The 19,304-nt window shown below is 50.3% G+C and overlaps 1 protein-coding gene across 1 annotated transcript in view; it reads right to left on the reverse strand.

The window, feature by feature from the left end:
- Window positions 1–355: 355 nt before the first annotated feature.
- The window catches only part of CCDC13 (coiled-coil domain containing 13), a 39,497-nt gene continuing 20,548 nt past the window's right edge, over window positions 356–19,304 (reverse strand). Inside the window, exons 10-15 of the mRNA XM_004419572.3 lie at window positions 17,226–17,365; window positions 16,611–16,694; window positions 14,186–14,308; window positions 5,558–5,712; window positions 2,880–2,994; window positions 356–2,296 (exon numbers count right to left, since the gene is read on the reverse strand). Coding sequence (XP_004419629.1) covers window positions 2,137–2,296; window positions 2,880–2,994; window positions 5,558–5,712; window positions 14,186–14,308; window positions 16,611–16,694; window positions 17,226–17,365 — 777 coding nt within the window. The 3' untranslated portion in view covers window positions 356–2,136. The remainder of the gene's footprint in view (window positions 2,297–2,879; window positions 2,995–5,557; window positions 5,713–14,185; window positions 14,309–16,610; window positions 16,695–17,225; window positions 17,366–19,304) is intronic.

Here is a 19,304-nt window from a genome sequence, read left to right on the forward strand (position 1 = left end):
CAGCCCTTGAGGGAGGTTTCCATTATTGTCCCCGTTTTACAGATGAGGACATGGAGGCTCAGGGAGGTTAGTTAACTTGCCCAAGGCCACACAGTTGGTGAGTAGGGAAGAAGAGCTGTGCCAGGCACCCCACCTGTTCAGACCCCGTGACCTGATGCCCTTTCCTCTCTCAGACCCAGCCCTGAGCCAAGAAGGGAAGCAAAACTACCCTGAAGAGGTCAGGATGTGGGTCATGCCACCCTGCACTCCTGAGGTGTCCGCTGCCGCTTGGTCCATCCCTGAGGAAGGATGGCTGGTCCTGTGCCCGCCCCCGCCTCCCAGTGACTCCAGTGGGGGCTGGAGCCTGCACCCCCACACAGTCAGATCACCCTCTGGGGCCCCCCAGCGCCTGCAGGAGAAGGTGCTGACTCTGCCCACTCCTTGCTGTCACACACTGTCCCCTCCCAGCACAGGCCCTCTTGCTCTCTCGGGCTCTGCCTGGCCATTTCCCTTCACAAGGGATCAGAGAAAAACTCCTCCTTCCCAGGGACCCTCAGGACCCCATCAGAATCACTGCTTTGTCCTGATGGCTTTCACGACACCTCGCCGGGGGATCTCTAGACCTGTCACCCCATGCAGGGTCAGGGGCTCCCTGAGTGGGGGCCAGCACGGAGTCTCTCCACAGCCCCGTCCCTAAGGAAGGGCTTGAGCAGAAGGCCCAGGCAGCTTCCCCTGGGGAAGAGGTGTTTTCACAGCATGTGCACTGCATCTGTGAGTCACTGCACGAGTGACACAAGTGACTGGTCTTCACATGTCTACATCCACACACATGCATGTGTGCGCACACACCTGTGTGGAGGGGCCTGTGAGTGTGGAGTCTGCACTGTGGGCATGTGTGTGTACACGTATGGCTGCATGCTCCTGAGTCTCAGTATTTGTGTGCATCTGTGTCTTTGTGTGGGCCTGTGTGTGCACAGGTGTGGCCAGGTGTCTGGGGTAGGGGTGTGTGGCTATGGATGACTCTCCTTGGAGCCACCCCTCCCCATGGCAGTAATGCAGTCAAGAGGGGTGACAGTGCCACAGTCACAGAGGGGCCTGGGGGCCCTCCTGCAGCAGCCCTCCTACCTCACCCCTGGGCTGCGGTGAGGGAGGCGCACCGCACCTTCGCCTGGACTCACTGCCTCAAAATCCTCCTGTCCAAAGCTGCAGCCCAGCCCGACCTCTGCGCTCTGCCAGCAGCACCCACCAGCTGTCATCTTCTGGAAGCAAAAGGAGGTGCCTCTTGGAGCAGCTGGCTGGGGGCAGAACTGCCCAGCAGTGGGGTGGGTATGCCTGCCCTGGGTAATCTGCTCAACTGGAGGGCCCCGGCTTTTGGAGTCAGGCAGGCTAGGGTTAAATATTAGCTCAGCATCTTTCTGTGAGACTCAATTTGTCCATCTGAAAATAGGGTGACAATACCCTGGGTTACTAGAGGACTAGATGGGGCCAGCTTTCCGCAGTAGATGCTCACTCACTGGGAGCTGTGGTGATTATGAGAATAATCATTATTATTACAAGTCTGAGGGTCTGCATCTGAGGAGGAGCTCTCAGGAGTGGGCTGACAAGGTGACTGGGAGAGTGCTGCCTCCAAGTCTGTGGAGGGTGGGGACGGCCACAGATGGAGCCAAGGGTGGGGAGTGGGATGTGGGGATGCTCTGGTGAGGGAGGTGGGGTGGGGCTGGGTGGCTTGGGGGATGCGCCCAGCCTGGAGCACAGAGGGCAATCCTGTGCATGTGGAGTAGTGCGGGCACGCAGTGGCCCCCAGCTAGGCCCTAGGATAAGGGCAATGGGCACCTGCTCAAGGGATTGCATCTGTCCATTCACAGCTGGTTTGTTGTCCCAGAGCTCTCGCTGATGCCGAGCAGGCTGGTGGGTCCCCTCCCCTGCTGTCGCCAAGCCTGCCCAGGGTCTCCTCCAGGGCTCCACCAGGGCTCCTCTTTTGTTCTCTTGGCCTGAGATGTTGGCTTTGGTTCCCTTTGGAGAGCCTCTTCTGGGAGAAGGGGCTGAGCTGGCTGCCTCAGATTGGCATCCAGAAGCAGATGGAGTCCTCAGACAGAGCCTTGTCCTCTCAAGGCATGAGGTGGCCCCGTCCGGCCAGGCTGACACTGGGCCGCCATCCTAGTGCTTGTCAGCCTTCTGCTGCCGCAGGGCTTGCAGGAAGACCCCTTTCACCTGGCCCAGGGTCTCATGGTACATACGGATGTCCTCTTCTTTTCCCCGCAGGGCGCTGCCCAGAGCAGCCTTCAGCATTTCATTCTCCTCTACCTGGATGGCCAGCCTGGACCACATGAAGAGAGGGCTCAGTGCAGCCTGAGCTGGCATATGTGTTTGTGTGTGTGTACACATGCATGTGTACACAGGGCCCTGGGAATGGGGCTGCCAGCACGGCTGCTCTTCAGGCTCAGGGTTCTGTCTGACCCGACCCCTCCTCTCACGGACCCCTGGGGAAATACCATGTGGGATTCCTTTCTGGGCCCGCCCACAGCCCTGGGCCTGGCACCCAGTAGCTCCCCCAAATGTTGGCTGCCTCAAGGATGAGTACTGATTTGTAGAACTTCCCCCTCCTTCCTTTCTCATCACCACATTTGACCTTGAAAGGTTTAACTGAGTGAGAAAAGTGGGTTCAGCAACCCATGCTTAATAAAACTTCTCTCGGGACTTTGGGGTCATCAGGGTCATGGCTGGGTCTCTCTGCCCTCTGATGGCCAGTCACTGAACTGCTGGCCTAGAACCCAGGACCCAGCAGGACCGGCCTTCAGAGCAAACAGAAGTCAAAGGGGGAGGGATATGATCCTTCTGCCCATCGAAGCAACTCCACCCAGACAATGCCACCCTTTCAGGAAGACGGGGCAGGGGAGCACCTGGTGGTCAGCTCCTCCATCTGGCATTCCACAGGCACACTGGAGAGCTGGGCGAAGGATGGGTCCTTTCTCTCATTCCCATTTGGGTTGTGCCTGGTGTTAGAGGCAGGCAGACCTGTGGGGCGGTAGCAGCCACTTTCTGTGACGAGGCCATGGCCCTGTGTTACTTTCCGTCGCCTACCCCGACTGACCACTTCCTGCTTGCCCACTTGTTGAAACATTATACCTCCTTCAAGGTGCAGGACAAGGGCTGGCTCCCTCCAGAAGCCCTCCCTGAAGCCTGCTCTGCATTCCCCAGACCTGGGCTTGGCGTCTGCTACAGCCCTGATTCTGCCTGCTTTGTACCAAGGCGGTTCCTCTCATTACTGTCTCCATCTTTGCAGTTTACAAGTTTCTGGAAGGCAGCTGGGCCTGAGATCTGGCCTGCAGGTTGAGCCTTGATTTAGGCTGTTACTGCATCTGATGCCCTCATACCACTGGGTCCCCCCTCCAGTCTCCATCCTGGCCAGCAGCTCCATACATATATACTGGGGATCCAGGGTGGTTGGGTCAGGGGCCACATAATGCTCAGAAAAAGAAACCAAAGCCCTGGTGGGGGACTTGGGCAGGACCACAGCATTAGAAAACCTCTGTGCTGACAAGGTCCTCAAAGGAGGCGTGGTTCTCAGGGGTGGTGCTGATCACCTGGCATCAGCAGAGCTGGCTTTCACCCCCTGCTGTGTGGCCTCAGGTAAACCATCATGAGCTGGTTTCCTCGCCTGTAAAATGAGGATACTAGTTCTTGCCTCTAGAGCTTTCTGAAGCCTGAGTGAATTCAAATCGGGCCCTCAAGACCCTGTGTGATCAGATCACCTCCTCAGCACCCAGTGACTTCTCTGACCTCATCTCATATCCCCTCACTATGCCCCGGCCTCACTGCCTCCTTGCTGCTCCTCTAAGCTTCCAGCCAAACTCCCACCGTAGTGCCATTGCACTTGCTCCTCCCTCAGTCATCTGTATGCCACCTCCCCTCACCCTTCCACCGTCTCTGCTCAGATGTCAACTGGTCAGTGAGGTCAACTCGTCACTGAGGTCTTCGCTGGCCATCCCATAGAAGACAGCTGCTCTCTCACACCTCCTATCCACTTCCTCTGCTTCAAGCCAGAGCACCTGCCTCTACCTAACCCAGCATGTCTTTTATGAGTTTATTTGTTTATTGTCTATCTTCCCTACTGGAGTAGAACTGCCATGAAGGACCAAATTCCAGAATCAAGATTCCTCATTTTGCAGATTGGGGGGTGTGCTATGCTTGCCAGAGGGGCAGTGCTCTGCCCATGTCACAGGCCGGCAGGTGGTAGAGGCCACATGGATACATTCTCACAGGCAGTTGTCTCTCACAGTCCAGGCAGCGGTTTTTCCTGCTGTGGTTCAGCCCTCCCTGGCTGGGAGCCTGGCCACCTGTAGGAGGTGAGCTCAAGCCCTGGGGACACCACAGTCCTAGGGGACCTATTCCTGAGGGCCCAGAAGGGTCAGCAGGGCTAAGCCCCAGGGACTTTCCTCAGCCTCGACTCCCAGAAGCTCCTGGGCCTTGAGTCTTGGGCTGTGCTGATGGGAGAAGGGAGAAGGGCACAACTCCCCCTTTGTGCCCCACTTCTGGCATGTCCTTCTGAAACGTTCTGATCTCATCTGGGCCGGGAACAAAGGTCTGAGTGTCCTTGGCTGGGGGAAGGGAGGAGGGAGTTCTGGGGTGTTGAGAGGCAGGATGGTGGGGGGGCAACACCTCCACTCCAGAGCCTGGAGGGGGTTGGGATGGGGAGGGATGTCAGAGGGAAGCAGGCCTAGCCCCTCCACACTGAAGAGTCTTCCTCCATGGGAGTCTGCTACCCCAAACATGGCTTCTGGCTTTGGCATCCTGCACCCCCAGCTTGCCCAAGCCCCACATGATGCTGGCGCTGCTGGTCCGGAGACCACACCTTGAGAGCCACTGTGTTAGAGCGATAGACCTTGCAGTTTAGGACAACTAACCTCTCTCTGCAGCTGGGTGTGGTCATGTGACTAGAGCTGGCCAATGGAATGAAAGCAGAAGAGACACAAGCAACCTTAGGTCATGCCCTAAACGGCAAGAAGCAGGTTGCCCCTTTCCTGCTGCTGGTGGGGAAGCTGAAGCAGCCATCTTAGACCATGAGATGGAAGCTGCGTGTTGAGGACGGCGGAATACAAGACAGAGGAGATGCCCAAGCCTGTGGAGAGGCCACCCCATCCCTGCTTTGCTTGACTGCTGCAGGAGGAAGAAAGGGATTCCTCTCCTGGTCAGCCACTGCCGCTCTGGCCTCCCCAGCAGACCAACTTTGCCTCTTTGAATAAAATCAGCTCAGGACAGAGGGTTGAGGGCCGGGGTGGGGGCAGCAGTGGGGGTGGTGGCTGAGGGCATTCAGCACAGGCACTGCCACCTTACGCTCAGGGCGTGCAGATGGGTTGGGCCAGGGCCACATGGGCCCATAGCACTCTGGGGCCCCTAGTTCTGACTAGGAGGCCAGGGAAAGAGGACACGCAGCAGCAGGGGCAGGCAGACCCGATGGAGGCCTCTGCTTGCCACATTCTCCTCCATGGGGCTGAACGGTGCTGCCGACTGGCTCCTCCGTTAGCAGCAAGGCGGCCCTCCCTCCCCCCACCACGGGGGCCCCGGCTCTAGCCCCTACCTGTTTTGCTCCTGGGGGCTGCTTTCTGAGAAGCTGACGTCCTCCCAGGCTCCAGGCGCATCTTCTCCAGACGTTGCTCCAGCACCACGCTGCGTTGCCGCTCCTCCTGCAGCTTCCTCTCTGACTCCAGGAGCTTGCTGTTGCTCTCCTCTACCCTGTGATTAGAGAGGAGGGGCTGCCATACTCCCCGGCAGGCAGGGGAAGCCCTCACCCCACGTACTCAGGCTCTCAGAGGTGGGCACATCTTACACTGGTGGTGGTGGGACTCGTTCTTTATTGCAGTAACACAGGAACATGCATTAAGAGTCATATAGTTCTCTCCAAGGCTTAAAATGAAAAAATCGGTGGCCCCTCCTCACTCTCAATTCCTGCTCTTCAAAAGCAACACTTATAACACTTTTAGCTGTTTCTTTGACTATTTACTGCCATATTTCTACAAATGCTTATGTTGCTATTTTTTAAGGTTTAAATATCATTTTTGACTTCTTGTCATACAACATGAGAATTTAGTTTTATTTTAGTATTCTCCCCTTACCAAACAGAATCACCTCTCTACTTTCCAACGTACTTATATTACCATTTTTTGGCTGAATTAATATTAGGTGGTATATTAGTTTTCTATTGCTGCTATAACAAATTACCACCAACTTAGAAGCTTAGAACAACACCCATTTATTATCTCACCGTTCTGTAAGTCAGAAGATCAGGAGGCTCTGTTGGTTTCTCTGCTCCAGGTTCCACAAGCCAAAATCAAGGTGTTGGCTGCTCTGGGTTCTTACCTGGAGGTTCTGGGGGAGAATCTGCTTCCAGGCTCATTCAGGTTGTTGGAAGAATCCAATTCCAGTTGAAGGACTGAGGTCCCTGTTTCTTGCTAGCTGTTGGCTGGGTCATTTTTATCTTTTAGAGGCTACTTGGCCCCCTCCATCTTCAAAGCCAGCCAGATACCCTCATCATGCTTTGAATGTCTCAGACTTCTCCTGCAGCATCTCTCTGACCCCAGCTGGAGAAATTTCTCTGCTTTTAAGGGCTCAAGTGATTAGATTGGGCCCACCTGGTAATCCAGGATAATCCTCCTATTTTAGGGTCCATAACGATAATGACATCCGCAAAGTCCCTTTTGCCATATAACATCAAGTATTCTCAGGCACAATAGCAGTGAGCAAATGGCATGGGGGACAAAATCCTGTCTACCACAGGGGGTTACATTAGAAATGCAATGATTACATTTTTGTTCTTAATTGTTTGCTTTTCTTGGAGTTAGTGATTGCTTTCTGTTTATTATTATTTATCATTATTATTTTCTATATGCCTGTCATGAATTCGTGGGCCTTGAAGACCTTGTGATTTGGTTATTTCACATGAAGGATGTGTTTAATCTCACTGGGGCTGGGGCTAAGGTCCTTCCTGTGGCTAGGTATGGCATTCCAGATCTTTGTGATACCAAAGGCTCAGGTAAAGGTCAGGACTCTCTGAGATTTAACCCAAGCAGAACGTTACATACACATGTGCAAATCAGAGTGGCAGCCTGGAAATTCACAGTGTTGGAGGAAGTGGTCTCTCCATGTCAGTGAAGAGTCAAAAAGGAACAGAATGCTGACAGTTTTGAACAGTATACAACTACTAACACAAAACTGTATACTCAGTACACAGCTACTAACACAACTTGTTCAAGCATGTTCCTTGAAACTTTATTTGCAAAAGCAAAAAACTAAAACAACCTAAATGTTCATCAATAGGGGAAAGACAAAATAAGTGATAACATATTCATACCATGAAATATGATAGAACGTGATAGAGTTGTGCTGTTCAACACAGTGGCTGCCAGCCTCATGTCCAAGTGTAGCTATTTAAATTAAAATTAATGAAAATTAAATTAAAAAAAAATTCGGTTCCTCAGTCATGCTAGCCACATTTCAAGTGCTTGAAAGGCACATGTAGCTAATGGCTGCTGCACTGGACAGCGCAGATACAGAACATCTCCATCATCACAGGTCCACTGGACAGCACTGCTCCAGCAATGAAAAAGAATGAGGTAGAGCTACGTGTATAAACACAGAGAGATCTCCAACTCATGCGATTGGTGAAAAAAAGCAAGTGCCACAAGAATACATATAATACCATTTTTGTCAATAAATGGTAAATAAATCATAGTGGAGTAACACAATAAAATATTCTGTAACCATAAAAAGAATATGTACTGACATGAAGAGAATGTCTGTGATATATTAGTAAGTAGTAGAAATAAGTAGTAGAAGATTATGCATAATATATGACCTAATTAAAAAATTTATAACAAATTAAAAATGTAAAAACAAATAAATACTAATGCTAATGTCATTCAGCCGATGTACTGAAAACAGAGGACTAGCCAGCAGTTATGGACTAGTTGTCTGTGGGGGAAGGGCTTTCATTTTTCTGTTACGTATTTCATTAATGTTTGCGTTCCATTTGTGATAGGGAAATAATAAAAGAATCTAACAGCAAACACCATATAAAATGCTAAAGCACTTTATGAATGCTAACAAAATTTAGGAACAACCAAACTCAATTTCTCTCCTTCTTCCTCCAAATGTGCCTTGCCTTCCCCATCTTGATAAATGTCACCATCACTCATGCAGTTCCTTGGCCAAAAACCCTGGGGGTCACTCTTGCTTTCTCTTTCTTCCTTGCTGCTTTCAGCTTCCAATTCATCAGCAGGCCCTACAGCTTTTCCTCTAAACACACACCAAAGCCAGCTCCCTCTCACTGCTTCACCTGTGGCCTGGTCTGGGGCTGCTCCTCTGCCTGCCTCTATAGATTTCAGTTTCTACGCAAGACCAACAGACCCACTGGGATTCCGATTATTCTCTTTTGAGCAGTCTTCATTCTCACTGATTTTTTTCTTCTTCAATCATTAACTGGGCTAATTCAGCTAGATCCTCGCGTCTCAATGGCTTTGAGGGTGATTCTAACAGCTGTCCAACACCACATGCATCAACCTCATGAAATTCCAAATATTTTTAAAGATTTGCCTTTTTACTTTGCAATTGATTTTCATTTTATTTCAAGAGTCTGACCAAATTGACCCAATGGCAGTGTGAAGTGAAGAATATTAAGTAGTCAAGTCATAAGTGAATATTTTGATGTTAAAAATTTTGCTTTCATAGGGACTGTAACTGTTGGGATGCTGAGAAAGAATACTCAGATAAGACGGTCCCCCTGCCCAGGAATTAATTTAATGCAAATGATACAAGATCTTTATGGAGACAAACACATATACTATTATACATTATATACATAATTTGTAAAGAGCTCTTTACAGATGTAAGGAAAAAATATAAACAACTCTCTAAAAAATGTGCAATAGTATGAATAGGTAGTTAGGAAAGAACATGTAAAAGGCTATAAACACGCGAAAAATATGCTTATCCCCACTTATGCTTATAGCAAAGCAGATAAAAACAGCAATGAGGTATTAGTGTTCCTTTATTAGTTTTGCAAAAATGTTAAAGACTGATAAAACTTAGTACAGGTGAGGGAATGGGGAAATGGTTGATAGTTCACATTATTGGTGGGAATGTAAATTGATTCATTCTAAAGGGGCAATTTGCCATTACTTGTGGACATTTTCAATGTGCATATTCTTTGATTCAGTGATTCTACTTTTAGAAATTTATGATACCAATATACTCCCACAAAAATGTAAAGACGTGGTTAGTGTGAGTCCATCTTTTAATAATATATGTGTGTGCATACATGTGTATATACATATACACATATATATGCATATGTATTTTTGGATGTGCAAAGAAAACCTTTTTGGAAGTTCTAATAGTTCTTTTCTATGAGGAATGGCGAATTGGGGGTTGGTAAAAGAGGTTTTTTGCAATAAGTATACATTTATAATAGGAAAATTAATAAAACTTCCAGTAGCATAAGGCAGGGTTTTAATGCCAATGTGATGGCAGAACACATAAACCTGGGCTCCTATAAAGAGTGCCTTGTTTGTGATAAGAGGACTGAGACAATACCCATCCATAAGCCAGGGAAGTGGTGAGGAAGCTTGTAGTCTACCAGGGCCTTAAGAGGGGGGAAAGAAAGTACCAATTAAATTGAAACACAAGGCTAGCACTCATGTGTTCAGGAAATCCTAAACCAATAAATTAGCATAAAGTACTGATCAGAGACCACTGAAACCTCAAAAGCCCCACAGTAACAAAAGCAGAACCATTCTGTTGGAGCATTTTCATAACCTAAGAACTCTCACAAGGAAAAAAAACCACTGAAGATAAGCTCACAAAAACAACACAAAAATACAGACCACATAGGGAAATAATCCACCATGAGGGGGAGTTAATAGACATTACTTGGAATCCTAAGTAGTGACAATGATAGAGCAACTTTAAAGGGACTAAGTAAGTTCAAAATTATTAAAAAGCAAAAGGCAAGAAATCTCAATGAAAGAACAAATGCTATAAGAAAGAGAACAGGAGGTTTTACACAAAAAAGAATGGCTGGAAATAAAAAATACAGTTATTAAAATAGGTTTCATGGCAGATGAAGTGCAACTGAAGAGATTTAGTAAGCTGGAAGATAGATTCGAAGAAACCACCCAGTAATCAGCCCAAAATATTAAGAAGTTTTAAGAGTTGTGGAGGAAAGAATAAGAAGGTCTAATACATGTTGACTAGGAGTTTTAGATGAAAAGAATAGGGACAGTGGGGGAGAGGCAACTTATGGAGAGAAGGCTTTGGCAATATATAGATTGAAGTCCTTGGATTAAAAAAGCACACTAATTCCTAAATAGGAGAAATAAAATAAAATAAAATAAAATACCTAGGCACATCAGAGTGAAACTTCAAAATATCAAAGACAAAGAGAATATCTGAAAAAGCATCCAGAGAGAAAGGACATATGTACAAAGGAACGACAATCAAACTGACAACAGATTTCTGTTTAGCAACAGTGGATACTCAAACACAATGGACCATCATAGCCTCCAGTTGCTGAGAAAAAATAGCCATCCATCTAGAATTCTATGTCCAATTAAATTCTCATTTAAGAGAAAGGCATAATAAAGACATTTAAAAATAAAGACCCAGAGAGTTGACCATTCACATGGCCTCACTGAACTAAAGGATGCACTTCAGTAAGAAGGAAACTGAACCCAGGAGGAAGATTGAGAAGTAAGAAGCAGGGGCCGCCCCGTGGCTTAGTGGTTAAGTGCGCGCTCCACTGCTGGCAGCCCGGGTTTGGATCCCGGGCGCGCACTGACGCACCACTCCTCCGGCCATGCTGAGGCCACATCCCACATACAGCAACTAGAAGGATGTGCAGCTATGACATACAACTATCTACTGGGGCTTTGGGGAGAAAAAGGGAAAAAAAGGAGGAGGATTGGCAATGGATGTTAGCTCAGAGCTGGTCTTCCTCAGCAAAAAGAGGAGGATTGACACGGGTGTTAGCTCAGGGCTGATCTTCCTCACAAAAATAAATAAACAAATAAATAAAAATTTAAAAAAAGAAGTAAGAAGCAACAGTGATGGAAGACATTTTTTTAAGCATGTTGGCAAAAGTAAAGGAATATTGACTATTTCTTAAAAAGATGAATTTGGAGGGTTAATTTCAGAGGGTTTTAAAAAAGAATATGGGAGAGAAATATTAGAAAACATTAACATGAAAGACGCAAATAGGAAAATCAGAGTCAAAACATTCTAAATTTATTCTATTGCTCAAAGTGATAATAAAGAAACCCACTGACTTTAGACTTGCTAAGTTTTATGTTAAAAGTTCAGAGTAACCACTCCAAGAATAGAGATAGAATGTATCACTTCCAAACTTGTACAGAAGAGAGGGAAACAAATCTTGATCAATCCAAGATAAGGGAGAAGAATGGAGAGAAAAAGAGCAAAGCAGAATCATAGCAAACAGAAAATACTGAGATGATCAAAATACTCCCAAATATTACAAAAATGAAAATGGATTAAATTTCTGTTCAAATACAAATTCTCAGATTGAATTTAAAAACAAAGCCAACTATATGCCTTTTTATTTATTTGTTTTTTTTGTGAGGACTAGCCCTGAGCTAACATCTGATGCCAATCCTCCCCCGCCTTTTTTTCCTTGAGGAAGATTGGCCCTGAGCTAACATCTGTGCCCATCTTCCTCTACTTTATATGGGACGCCGCCACAGCATGGCTTGACAAGCAGCGTGTCGGTGCGTGCCCGGGATCCGAACCTGTGAACTCCAGGCCACCGAAGCGGAGCGCGTGCACTTAACCGCTTGCGCCACTGGGCTGGCCCCCGTATGGTTTTTTGAAAGAGACATATTTAGTGACCTTGTCATGGCAGACCTTCCTATTGCAAACAACTAGAAAAATGGATAAAATATAAGAAGTACGTTGTTTTCAGACACTGGACAACAGGACAACAGACATTGGACAATGGACACAGGACTTGAGAGAAGGGAAACAAATGACACGAGCTCTACTATTATTTTCAGTCTGGGGCCCCTGACTGTACTATGGGGGTGAGGGGGATCCCAAGCAGAGCATGGTAGTCTCAATGGGATAAGAATGGAGAGTGGGGGCTTGGGGGTGGGGCTGAGGCAGGTGGAATTGGTAGGGCAGGGAATGAGAGAAAGATCTCCCCCTGTGCAAGGCTGGGACAGACTCTTCAGAGAAAGAAAGGAGTAGATATTGAGGATCTCTGAGAAAGGGAGGTCCTGTACTTTGGGGTGAGAAATCCAAATAGGTTTGTGGGGATCAGGCCGAGGAGGCCTGGGCCCCCTTTCTTTGTTAGACCCCAGAGAGGTAGCAATGCCCCAGAGTAGAACAGGCCATGTGTCTTGGCTAACAGGCCTAGGACAGCCTCATGAGCTCCCCATACCCCAAAATGACACAGAGCAGCAGAATGAACCCAAGAAGGGAAAGGGTATCAGCTGAGGGAGAATCACACATGTATGACTCTGACAGCGGGTGCCTCCTTAAATCCTGCACCCCAGGTGCCTTGCCTGCCTCATCCTAATCCCAGCTCTGCGTGGAGAGGCCCTGGAAGACGAGATCCCACATGGAGGGAGAGGCCACGTAAGGAGAACTGAGGCACCCCTGCTGAGCTTCCAGCTGAATAGGGCCATGTGAGGGATCCTAGCTGGCATTAAGTGAAAAAGAATGACCTAGGCAACCTGCAGAATCATGGGAAAGAATAAACCACTGTTTGGTTTAAACAAAAAAAGTTGTTTTAAATCAACTTTGAAGCCACTACATTTAGGGTGGTTTGTTATGCAGCAATAGACAACTGAATTACTTGGTTCACAAAAACCCCCCAAACTCAGGTGCAACTCAAGGGAAATGGGAGAGAAAGCCTGAATTGAATAAGTTTCTTCCATTTAATAGACTAGAGGCTTGTACTGTCCATCACATTTCAATTATAGAAAAAGACAATGTCACTTTTCTCACACACCTGGGTATGTCTGAAATTCATGTCCTCTCTACGTACTACATGAAAAGAAAACAATTAAAGCTGATCACTTCTCACTGCGTAGGTGGCGGACACCCATCGACCACTTCCCAGCACCCCTAACTCCATCTTTGGTAACTATATTCCATTTTTCGCTTTCGCAAACTGCCCTTCCTCCACTCTATGAGCACCCGGAGGTACTTCCAGTCAGGGTGCCTAGCCTGTGTCCAGGGACAGACATGGGAGAAACCCAGGCCAGCTAGACCTTCTCTCCCAGACCCACTGGCACAAGAACTGAAAGCCATTGGGCCTGTGTTGTTCCAGTGGCCCAGAAGAGATCACCCAAAGGGTGCCTGCTACCAGGATTCCTGGATCCTCTTGGGCTTCTCTCCTGCCCTGCACTTTGGAGTCTTCCAGCACCTTCCAAAAATCTGCCTTTCCCTTAACCTAGCCAGAACTGGTTTCTATTGTCTGTCATCAAAGAGCCCTGACTGACATGTGACATGGCCTGTTAGGGCAGAAACTCAGTGGTGTCCTTTATGTTTTTCAGTGTGGAGGTCACATGGTTGGGCCCTGGCATCTGAAATTCTTGCCAAAAGGATCACTTGAACGATGAGGACTGATTTATCTGAATGGAAATCTGTCAACAATCCCTTGGAGAAAACCATACCTCCTGGTCCACTGCCTAGGGACACACGCTTCCCTCTCCCTCCCCAGAGAAGTCTCAGCTCCCCATCAGCGACTCTCTTCCTCTTTGTAATTCCAGATGTCAGTCTAGCCTGTCTTCTTCCCACCAAACCCTCCAACGGTGCCGAGTACGGTGCCATGCTCATCACAGGTTTTAATTATTAGCGGGTTGATTTGACCGATTTAACTATGCCAGAGAGTCTCTCCCCTGAGACTCCTACTTCATGTCCACATGCATGCAACAGTCCCACTGGGTACACGTAGGACAGGGCAAACCACAAGCATGCCCATAGGGGCCCAAGGTTGCGGGGCACTTGGGTGGGCACATGAGTTGTGGTTGGGAATGCCCTGGACCAACACTGCAGGAGCCAAAGTCTCCAGTAAGGTGGACCTACACATGGATGAGGCCTGGCCCCTATCCAGGAGGGATGCCCTCGTGCCAAGCTGTCTACCACCCAGCCCATGTAGGCCCATGAGAGTGTGTCCCTGGGTGACATCTGTTACCGTTTCTGCAGGACAGTGACAAACTCAGTAAGCCGGTCGCGCTCCACCTCAGCGGCCTGCCAGAGGGCCTTGAACTCTGTCACCTGTGCCTGCCAGCCTTTTTGTTCTGGGGAGTCCGAGAACCTGGGGACCAGGGTGGGGACAGAGGTCATTCATGGGGTTACCTGAAGACACACTTACCCCTGTGATGGTGGGAGGGACTAGAAGGACATTCAGGGGTCCTCAGAAATAGCCAGAGAGAAGGAAGTCAGTCCAGTCCCCCCTGGTCTTCCTCCTCTGGCTTCTTCTCAGCCCACCATTCCTGGCCCTGTTCCAGTCTCCAGATCTCATGTAGCTGGCTCCAAAGCCCAACCCCACCAGGGCTGGAGTTGCAACAGCACCTCTGCCCATCCAATCCCTGTAGGGGCCTGGAATTATCTAGCTGTTATGGAAGTTGGCTCTTGTGGACCTAGGGTGCCCTGGGTACCTGTGTGGCCTAGGGCCTGGCCACCCTGCCCAATGCCAGGTGGGCCCAGCCTCTGTCTCCCTGGCAGCACTCCTGCATCTTCTGGCTTGGCCCTAAGACCAGCCCTCCTTCCTGGAGCCTGGACACTTGGCTTTGTGACTTGGTCAGTTTTCTCCAGCCCTGATCCCTCCCATCACAGCTTCCCTCCTCACCACTGGGCCTGCCTACCAGCCCCTTACCTGCTGGTTGGGGTCAGGACAGAGGTGAGCTCTTCTCCCTACCCCAATACCCAGAGCCCACATGTGAGTCCTAAGCTGCTCTCTGCTTTGCCCTCACCTCTCCCAGCAAGACCCTGGTGACCCTGGGCTTGCTCTTCCAGCATTGCAGGACATAGGGAGTGCTGGGCTGGGGCAGGCGAGCCCAGAGGCTGACTCATTCTGTGGTCTTGGGCAGGTCTCTTCCCCTTTCTGGGCCCCAGTTCTCCCTCTGAACAGTGGGGGCTTGGCTGAGATGGACTCTGCAGACTGCAGACTCCTCCATGTTCTGACTCCTAAATATACTCTAAGGCCTTGCTGCTCAAAGTGTGGTCTCTGAATCAGTGGCTGTGGCATTACATGGGAGCTCGTTGGAAATACAGGATCCCAGTCTCTAGCCCAGACCCACTGACTCAGAACCAGCATCTAACCTAGCAGATACCCAGCTGCATTTGTGTGCATTCTGGAAAACCCTACTATCGTCGTCTTCGTGATCTCACATGTTGGGGAGGAGCAACAGGAGGCAGGAGCTGATCCCCTTACCCCACCCTATTCCCAGGCACCCCATCTGAGTCACCACAGCGGCCCTGAAAGACACACTTTCTGGGGTCACTCCTGCCCCAGGAACACCTGTCCAGTCACTGAGGGAGGGGACTGTAAGCTCCATGAGGGCAGGGCCTGCACATGATTGGGTTCAGTAAATATCTGTGTGTTGTGGAAGAAACAAGCTTGAGAACCAGCAGTCTGGGTAGCGTAGGAGCACATTGGCTCCTGCATCCCTGTGGAGTACAAAGGTCACAGCCACATAGGCCTGGAAGGGATCTTGAAGGGTCATTTTGTCCATCCTCCTGCTCATACTACTGTGACTAAAACCTCAGAGAGACAGAGCCTGTCCCTTCTCCCCATGGTGTGAAAAGTGTGGCATGTGCCCTTGAGGCTCCGAGTTGCCCACTTTCCCCCAAGTGCCCTCGTGCCCCCAGGATGATGGGTGGGGCAGATAAAGGGCTGGCCTTGGCCCATGGTCCCTGTGCTGCCAAATATCAGGCCAGAAGTGTCTCAGGCACTTTTTGGGAAATAGCATCCCAGAGAGGACCGATTTGCCCCGAGTCCCACAGCAAGTCAAACATGGGATTAGGGCCACTCAGAGGCCTTGACCAGAACCTGAGCTGACCTGCCTGAGGGGTGGAGGTGGGGGCTGACAGCAGGAGCATGGTTCCAGTGGACAGTGGGCAGGGCTCAGGACAGGACTCAGAGGCAGGACAAAGCCACCCTTTGTCTGTGAGCTGGCAGCAAGAACAAAGGGCCCATTTAAGCCCTAAGGCTTGATTCTATCAACAAAGAGGGGGCCAGAGAGCCGAGGGGATATCAGTGGCCTAAAGTGGGAACCCATATGACATGAAGTTCTCCCCCTAGAGACTGATTTTCAATGGGCAAGAGAAGGCAAGGGAAGGTGCTGGGCTCAAGGCTCTGGAAGGTTCTTCATGTTAACTCTGTGGTAGCAGGAAGGAACATTAGATTGCAAATCAGAGGCCAAGGCCATAGTTCTGAAGCCACTTACTCTATCATCTTGGACAAGGCACCTCCCTGACCCTCTATGTCCTTAAGTAACTTTGGAAGAGTCCCTGGACTTGGCCTGGCCTCAGTTTCCTTTTAATGGGATGGCAACACTGGCTCAGCCATCAAGGATGAGAAGGGCTGTGAGGGCCCAGGGGTCCTGAGTTCATACCTGGGTGAGGCCCCATGAGGACTGGGCAAGGAAGGCCATGTGAGAGCAGATTCCACCAGCATGTGGCCCAGGCTGGTCACGGAGCTGTGTGAAGGCAGAAGGGGCTCATCACCATGGGAAGGCAGGCTGGGGCCCCCTGGGCCTCACCTCTGCATGCACCCAGCTGGGAGGAGAGCAGGGGCCAGCAGGGGTCTGGGGAACCCGAAGAGGTGGCCACTGCCAGCCTTTGTAGCAGCCCTGTGGATTTACTGCCCTTCTTTCCAGAACACTTGCTTGCTCAAAACGAGACAGAACCAAGAGACATCAGAGCCTTGAACAATCCAACACAGGTCTGTTTGAGAATCCTAGAAGCAGGTGAGTTTTGAGGCCAGCTTGGAGAAGATTTTACAGGGAGCTGCAACCAGATGCTCTTGAAGTAATAATATCTGGGTCCAACTGGTTCCTTCATGCAGATGCGGGGCTAATGGAACAGGAGAGACCCACGCATTGGAAGGACAACGCCACAGTCATCTTAAAATTGCACCTGTGGCTTCCCATCAGAGGCAGCAGGAAACAGCTTTTCTTCTGAATAATTAATATTCACTTTCCAACCCCTCCATCCCATTGTTTTCTTACCGAGCAGATCCAAGCCTGCCAATGTGGTCACCTGCCGATGCCGGGGACTTGGTCAGGCCCGAGTCCTCCAGGAACTTGGTGTAGGCGGAGTTGACCTCAGGCCCACTGGACCCCTCATCCACTCCTTTATTCTGAAGATACTGCAGGGAACAGATATGGGGTCGATTCTCAGGGCTTTGGCTCAGAGGGCTGGAGAAGGCAGGAGGGGGCCTTGGCTTGATTTCGGGGCTTTCAGGGGATATGAAAGAGGCTTCTTTTCAGGAGTGAAAAGCGAGGCCTGTTTGGTGAAGGCACTCCATGCATGATAATGACATCTAATAATGCCTCTCTTCAGAAAGGGAGGAACATGGCGTGAGGTGGTGACTGGGCCAGGAAGCTGTTCTACATTTGGGTCCCAAAGGGAAGTGCGTGGCCTATGATTCGGGGCAGATCAGAGACTGACGTCTTCAAGTGGGCCCACCTCTCCGGGCAGCCCCACCCACATGTGGATGAATGCCAGGTGTGACTTGAGGCCACCTGCCTTTGTCAGCTGGAGACACTTGGACCTTCCAGACACCTGGAGCCAGAGAGGTTAGCAGGGCCTCAGCAAGGGCCGGCAGCCTTGCGGGGAGGCTGGGTTGCTCAGGCCCCCTTTCCTCCCCACACCCCTTCCTCTTCTGGATAGCTAGGGAGGCTGGGCTGAAAAAGGAACATTGGAGGACCCCCAGCAGGAGGTCAGGCCACCATCAAGGGGCAGACGGTTGGTGTGAGCCCCAAACAACCTGGTATGTCCCCCAGCCGCACCCATTCTGAGAAGACTTGCAGCATGCGCCAACTTGTCTGGTGGGTAGTGCACTGGCTGGTGACCTCTTAGGTAAAGATCAGTCCTCTTGTGTGCCTGGAGCCAGGACAGTGGTGAGGTGAAGATGCTGGAATGTTCCTGTGTGCCCCTTCAGACTTCACTCCCCAGTGAGCCCGGGATGAGAAGCAGGGTGAGGAGCACAAGGTGATGCCCCCACTCACTGCCACACATACTCTGTCCCCGGCTCTTCCTCAGCCTCGGGGTCTTCAGCATTCTCTACCACAGCCAATCCTGTGGCCCCAGGCTGCCCTGGCCTCTGGAGACAGACGGCTGCAGGACAAACTCCCAACACTAGCCAACACCAGCCTGGGGCCAGGGCAGAAGGGCTCCTGGGCTCCCATGCCTCTGACTGGACCATGGAGCCCTGGGAACAAAGGACAGGGCTGCTCTGTGACACACCTTGGGCTGTACCAGTCAACCTGGCTGTGAGGCTCCTCTGTCGCTGGGAAACCTGTGTGAATGTCAAGGAATCCTTCTCCCCAGAGGCCACCAACTCCCCTCCCCCTGAGCACCACGGCCACCACAGGAAGGAGCCACAGGGAGCCCACGGTGTCTGACTCCTAGCAGATCAGGCTGTCCTCAAGACACCTGCCAAGGCAAAATATCTTCACGTGCTCACTTGTTAGACAAGCATTTATTGAGCATCTACTGTGTGCTCAGTCCTGTGCCAGGCACCGAGGTACCATGTCTGTGCCCCCTCAAGGGGAGTTTGGGAGAGAAAACAGGAAAATGATCCCACAATGTGACAAAAGTTTGGCTTGGGGGTGCACAGGGAGTTAGGAGAGTACCCAGGAGGGGCATGTTACACAAAATGGGGGGAACCCTGGAGCTTCCCAGAAAAGCTCATGACTAGGTAAGACCTAAAAGTGAGGAACAGCTGGCCAGGCAGAGGCGGTGGGGGAGGAAAGGAAGGTGTGTGCTTCAAGCATGTGCACAGGCCTGGAGTGGGGAGAAAGCCGGGCCATGTGAGGAGCTAAATGGCATCCATGTGACCAGAGTGTGGGGGAAAGGGAGGGGTGAAGGGAAGATGAAGGAAGGGTGGCAGCAAGAGACAGTCACATGGTGCCCTGCAAGCTGGATGAAGTGTGGCTTCCCTCTGCCATCCTGCTGCTTGGAATGTCAGTGAAAAAGCTGGCACTGTAGCCACCATCTTAGATCATGAGGATGAGGGCCACAGCTGGGGAGGGAGATGATGAGCTGGAAGTAGCCTGGACCCTTGAGGATTGGGCGAGGCCAAG

This window comes from Ceratotherium simum, chromosome 5 (assembly GCF_057802395.1).
Source record: "Ceratotherium simum simum isolate JZ-2026a chromosome 5, ASM5780239v1, whole genome shotgun sequence".
Taxonomy (NCBI): domain Eukaryota; kingdom Metazoa; phylum Chordata; class Mammalia; order Perissodactyla; family Rhinocerotidae; genus Ceratotherium; species Ceratotherium simum.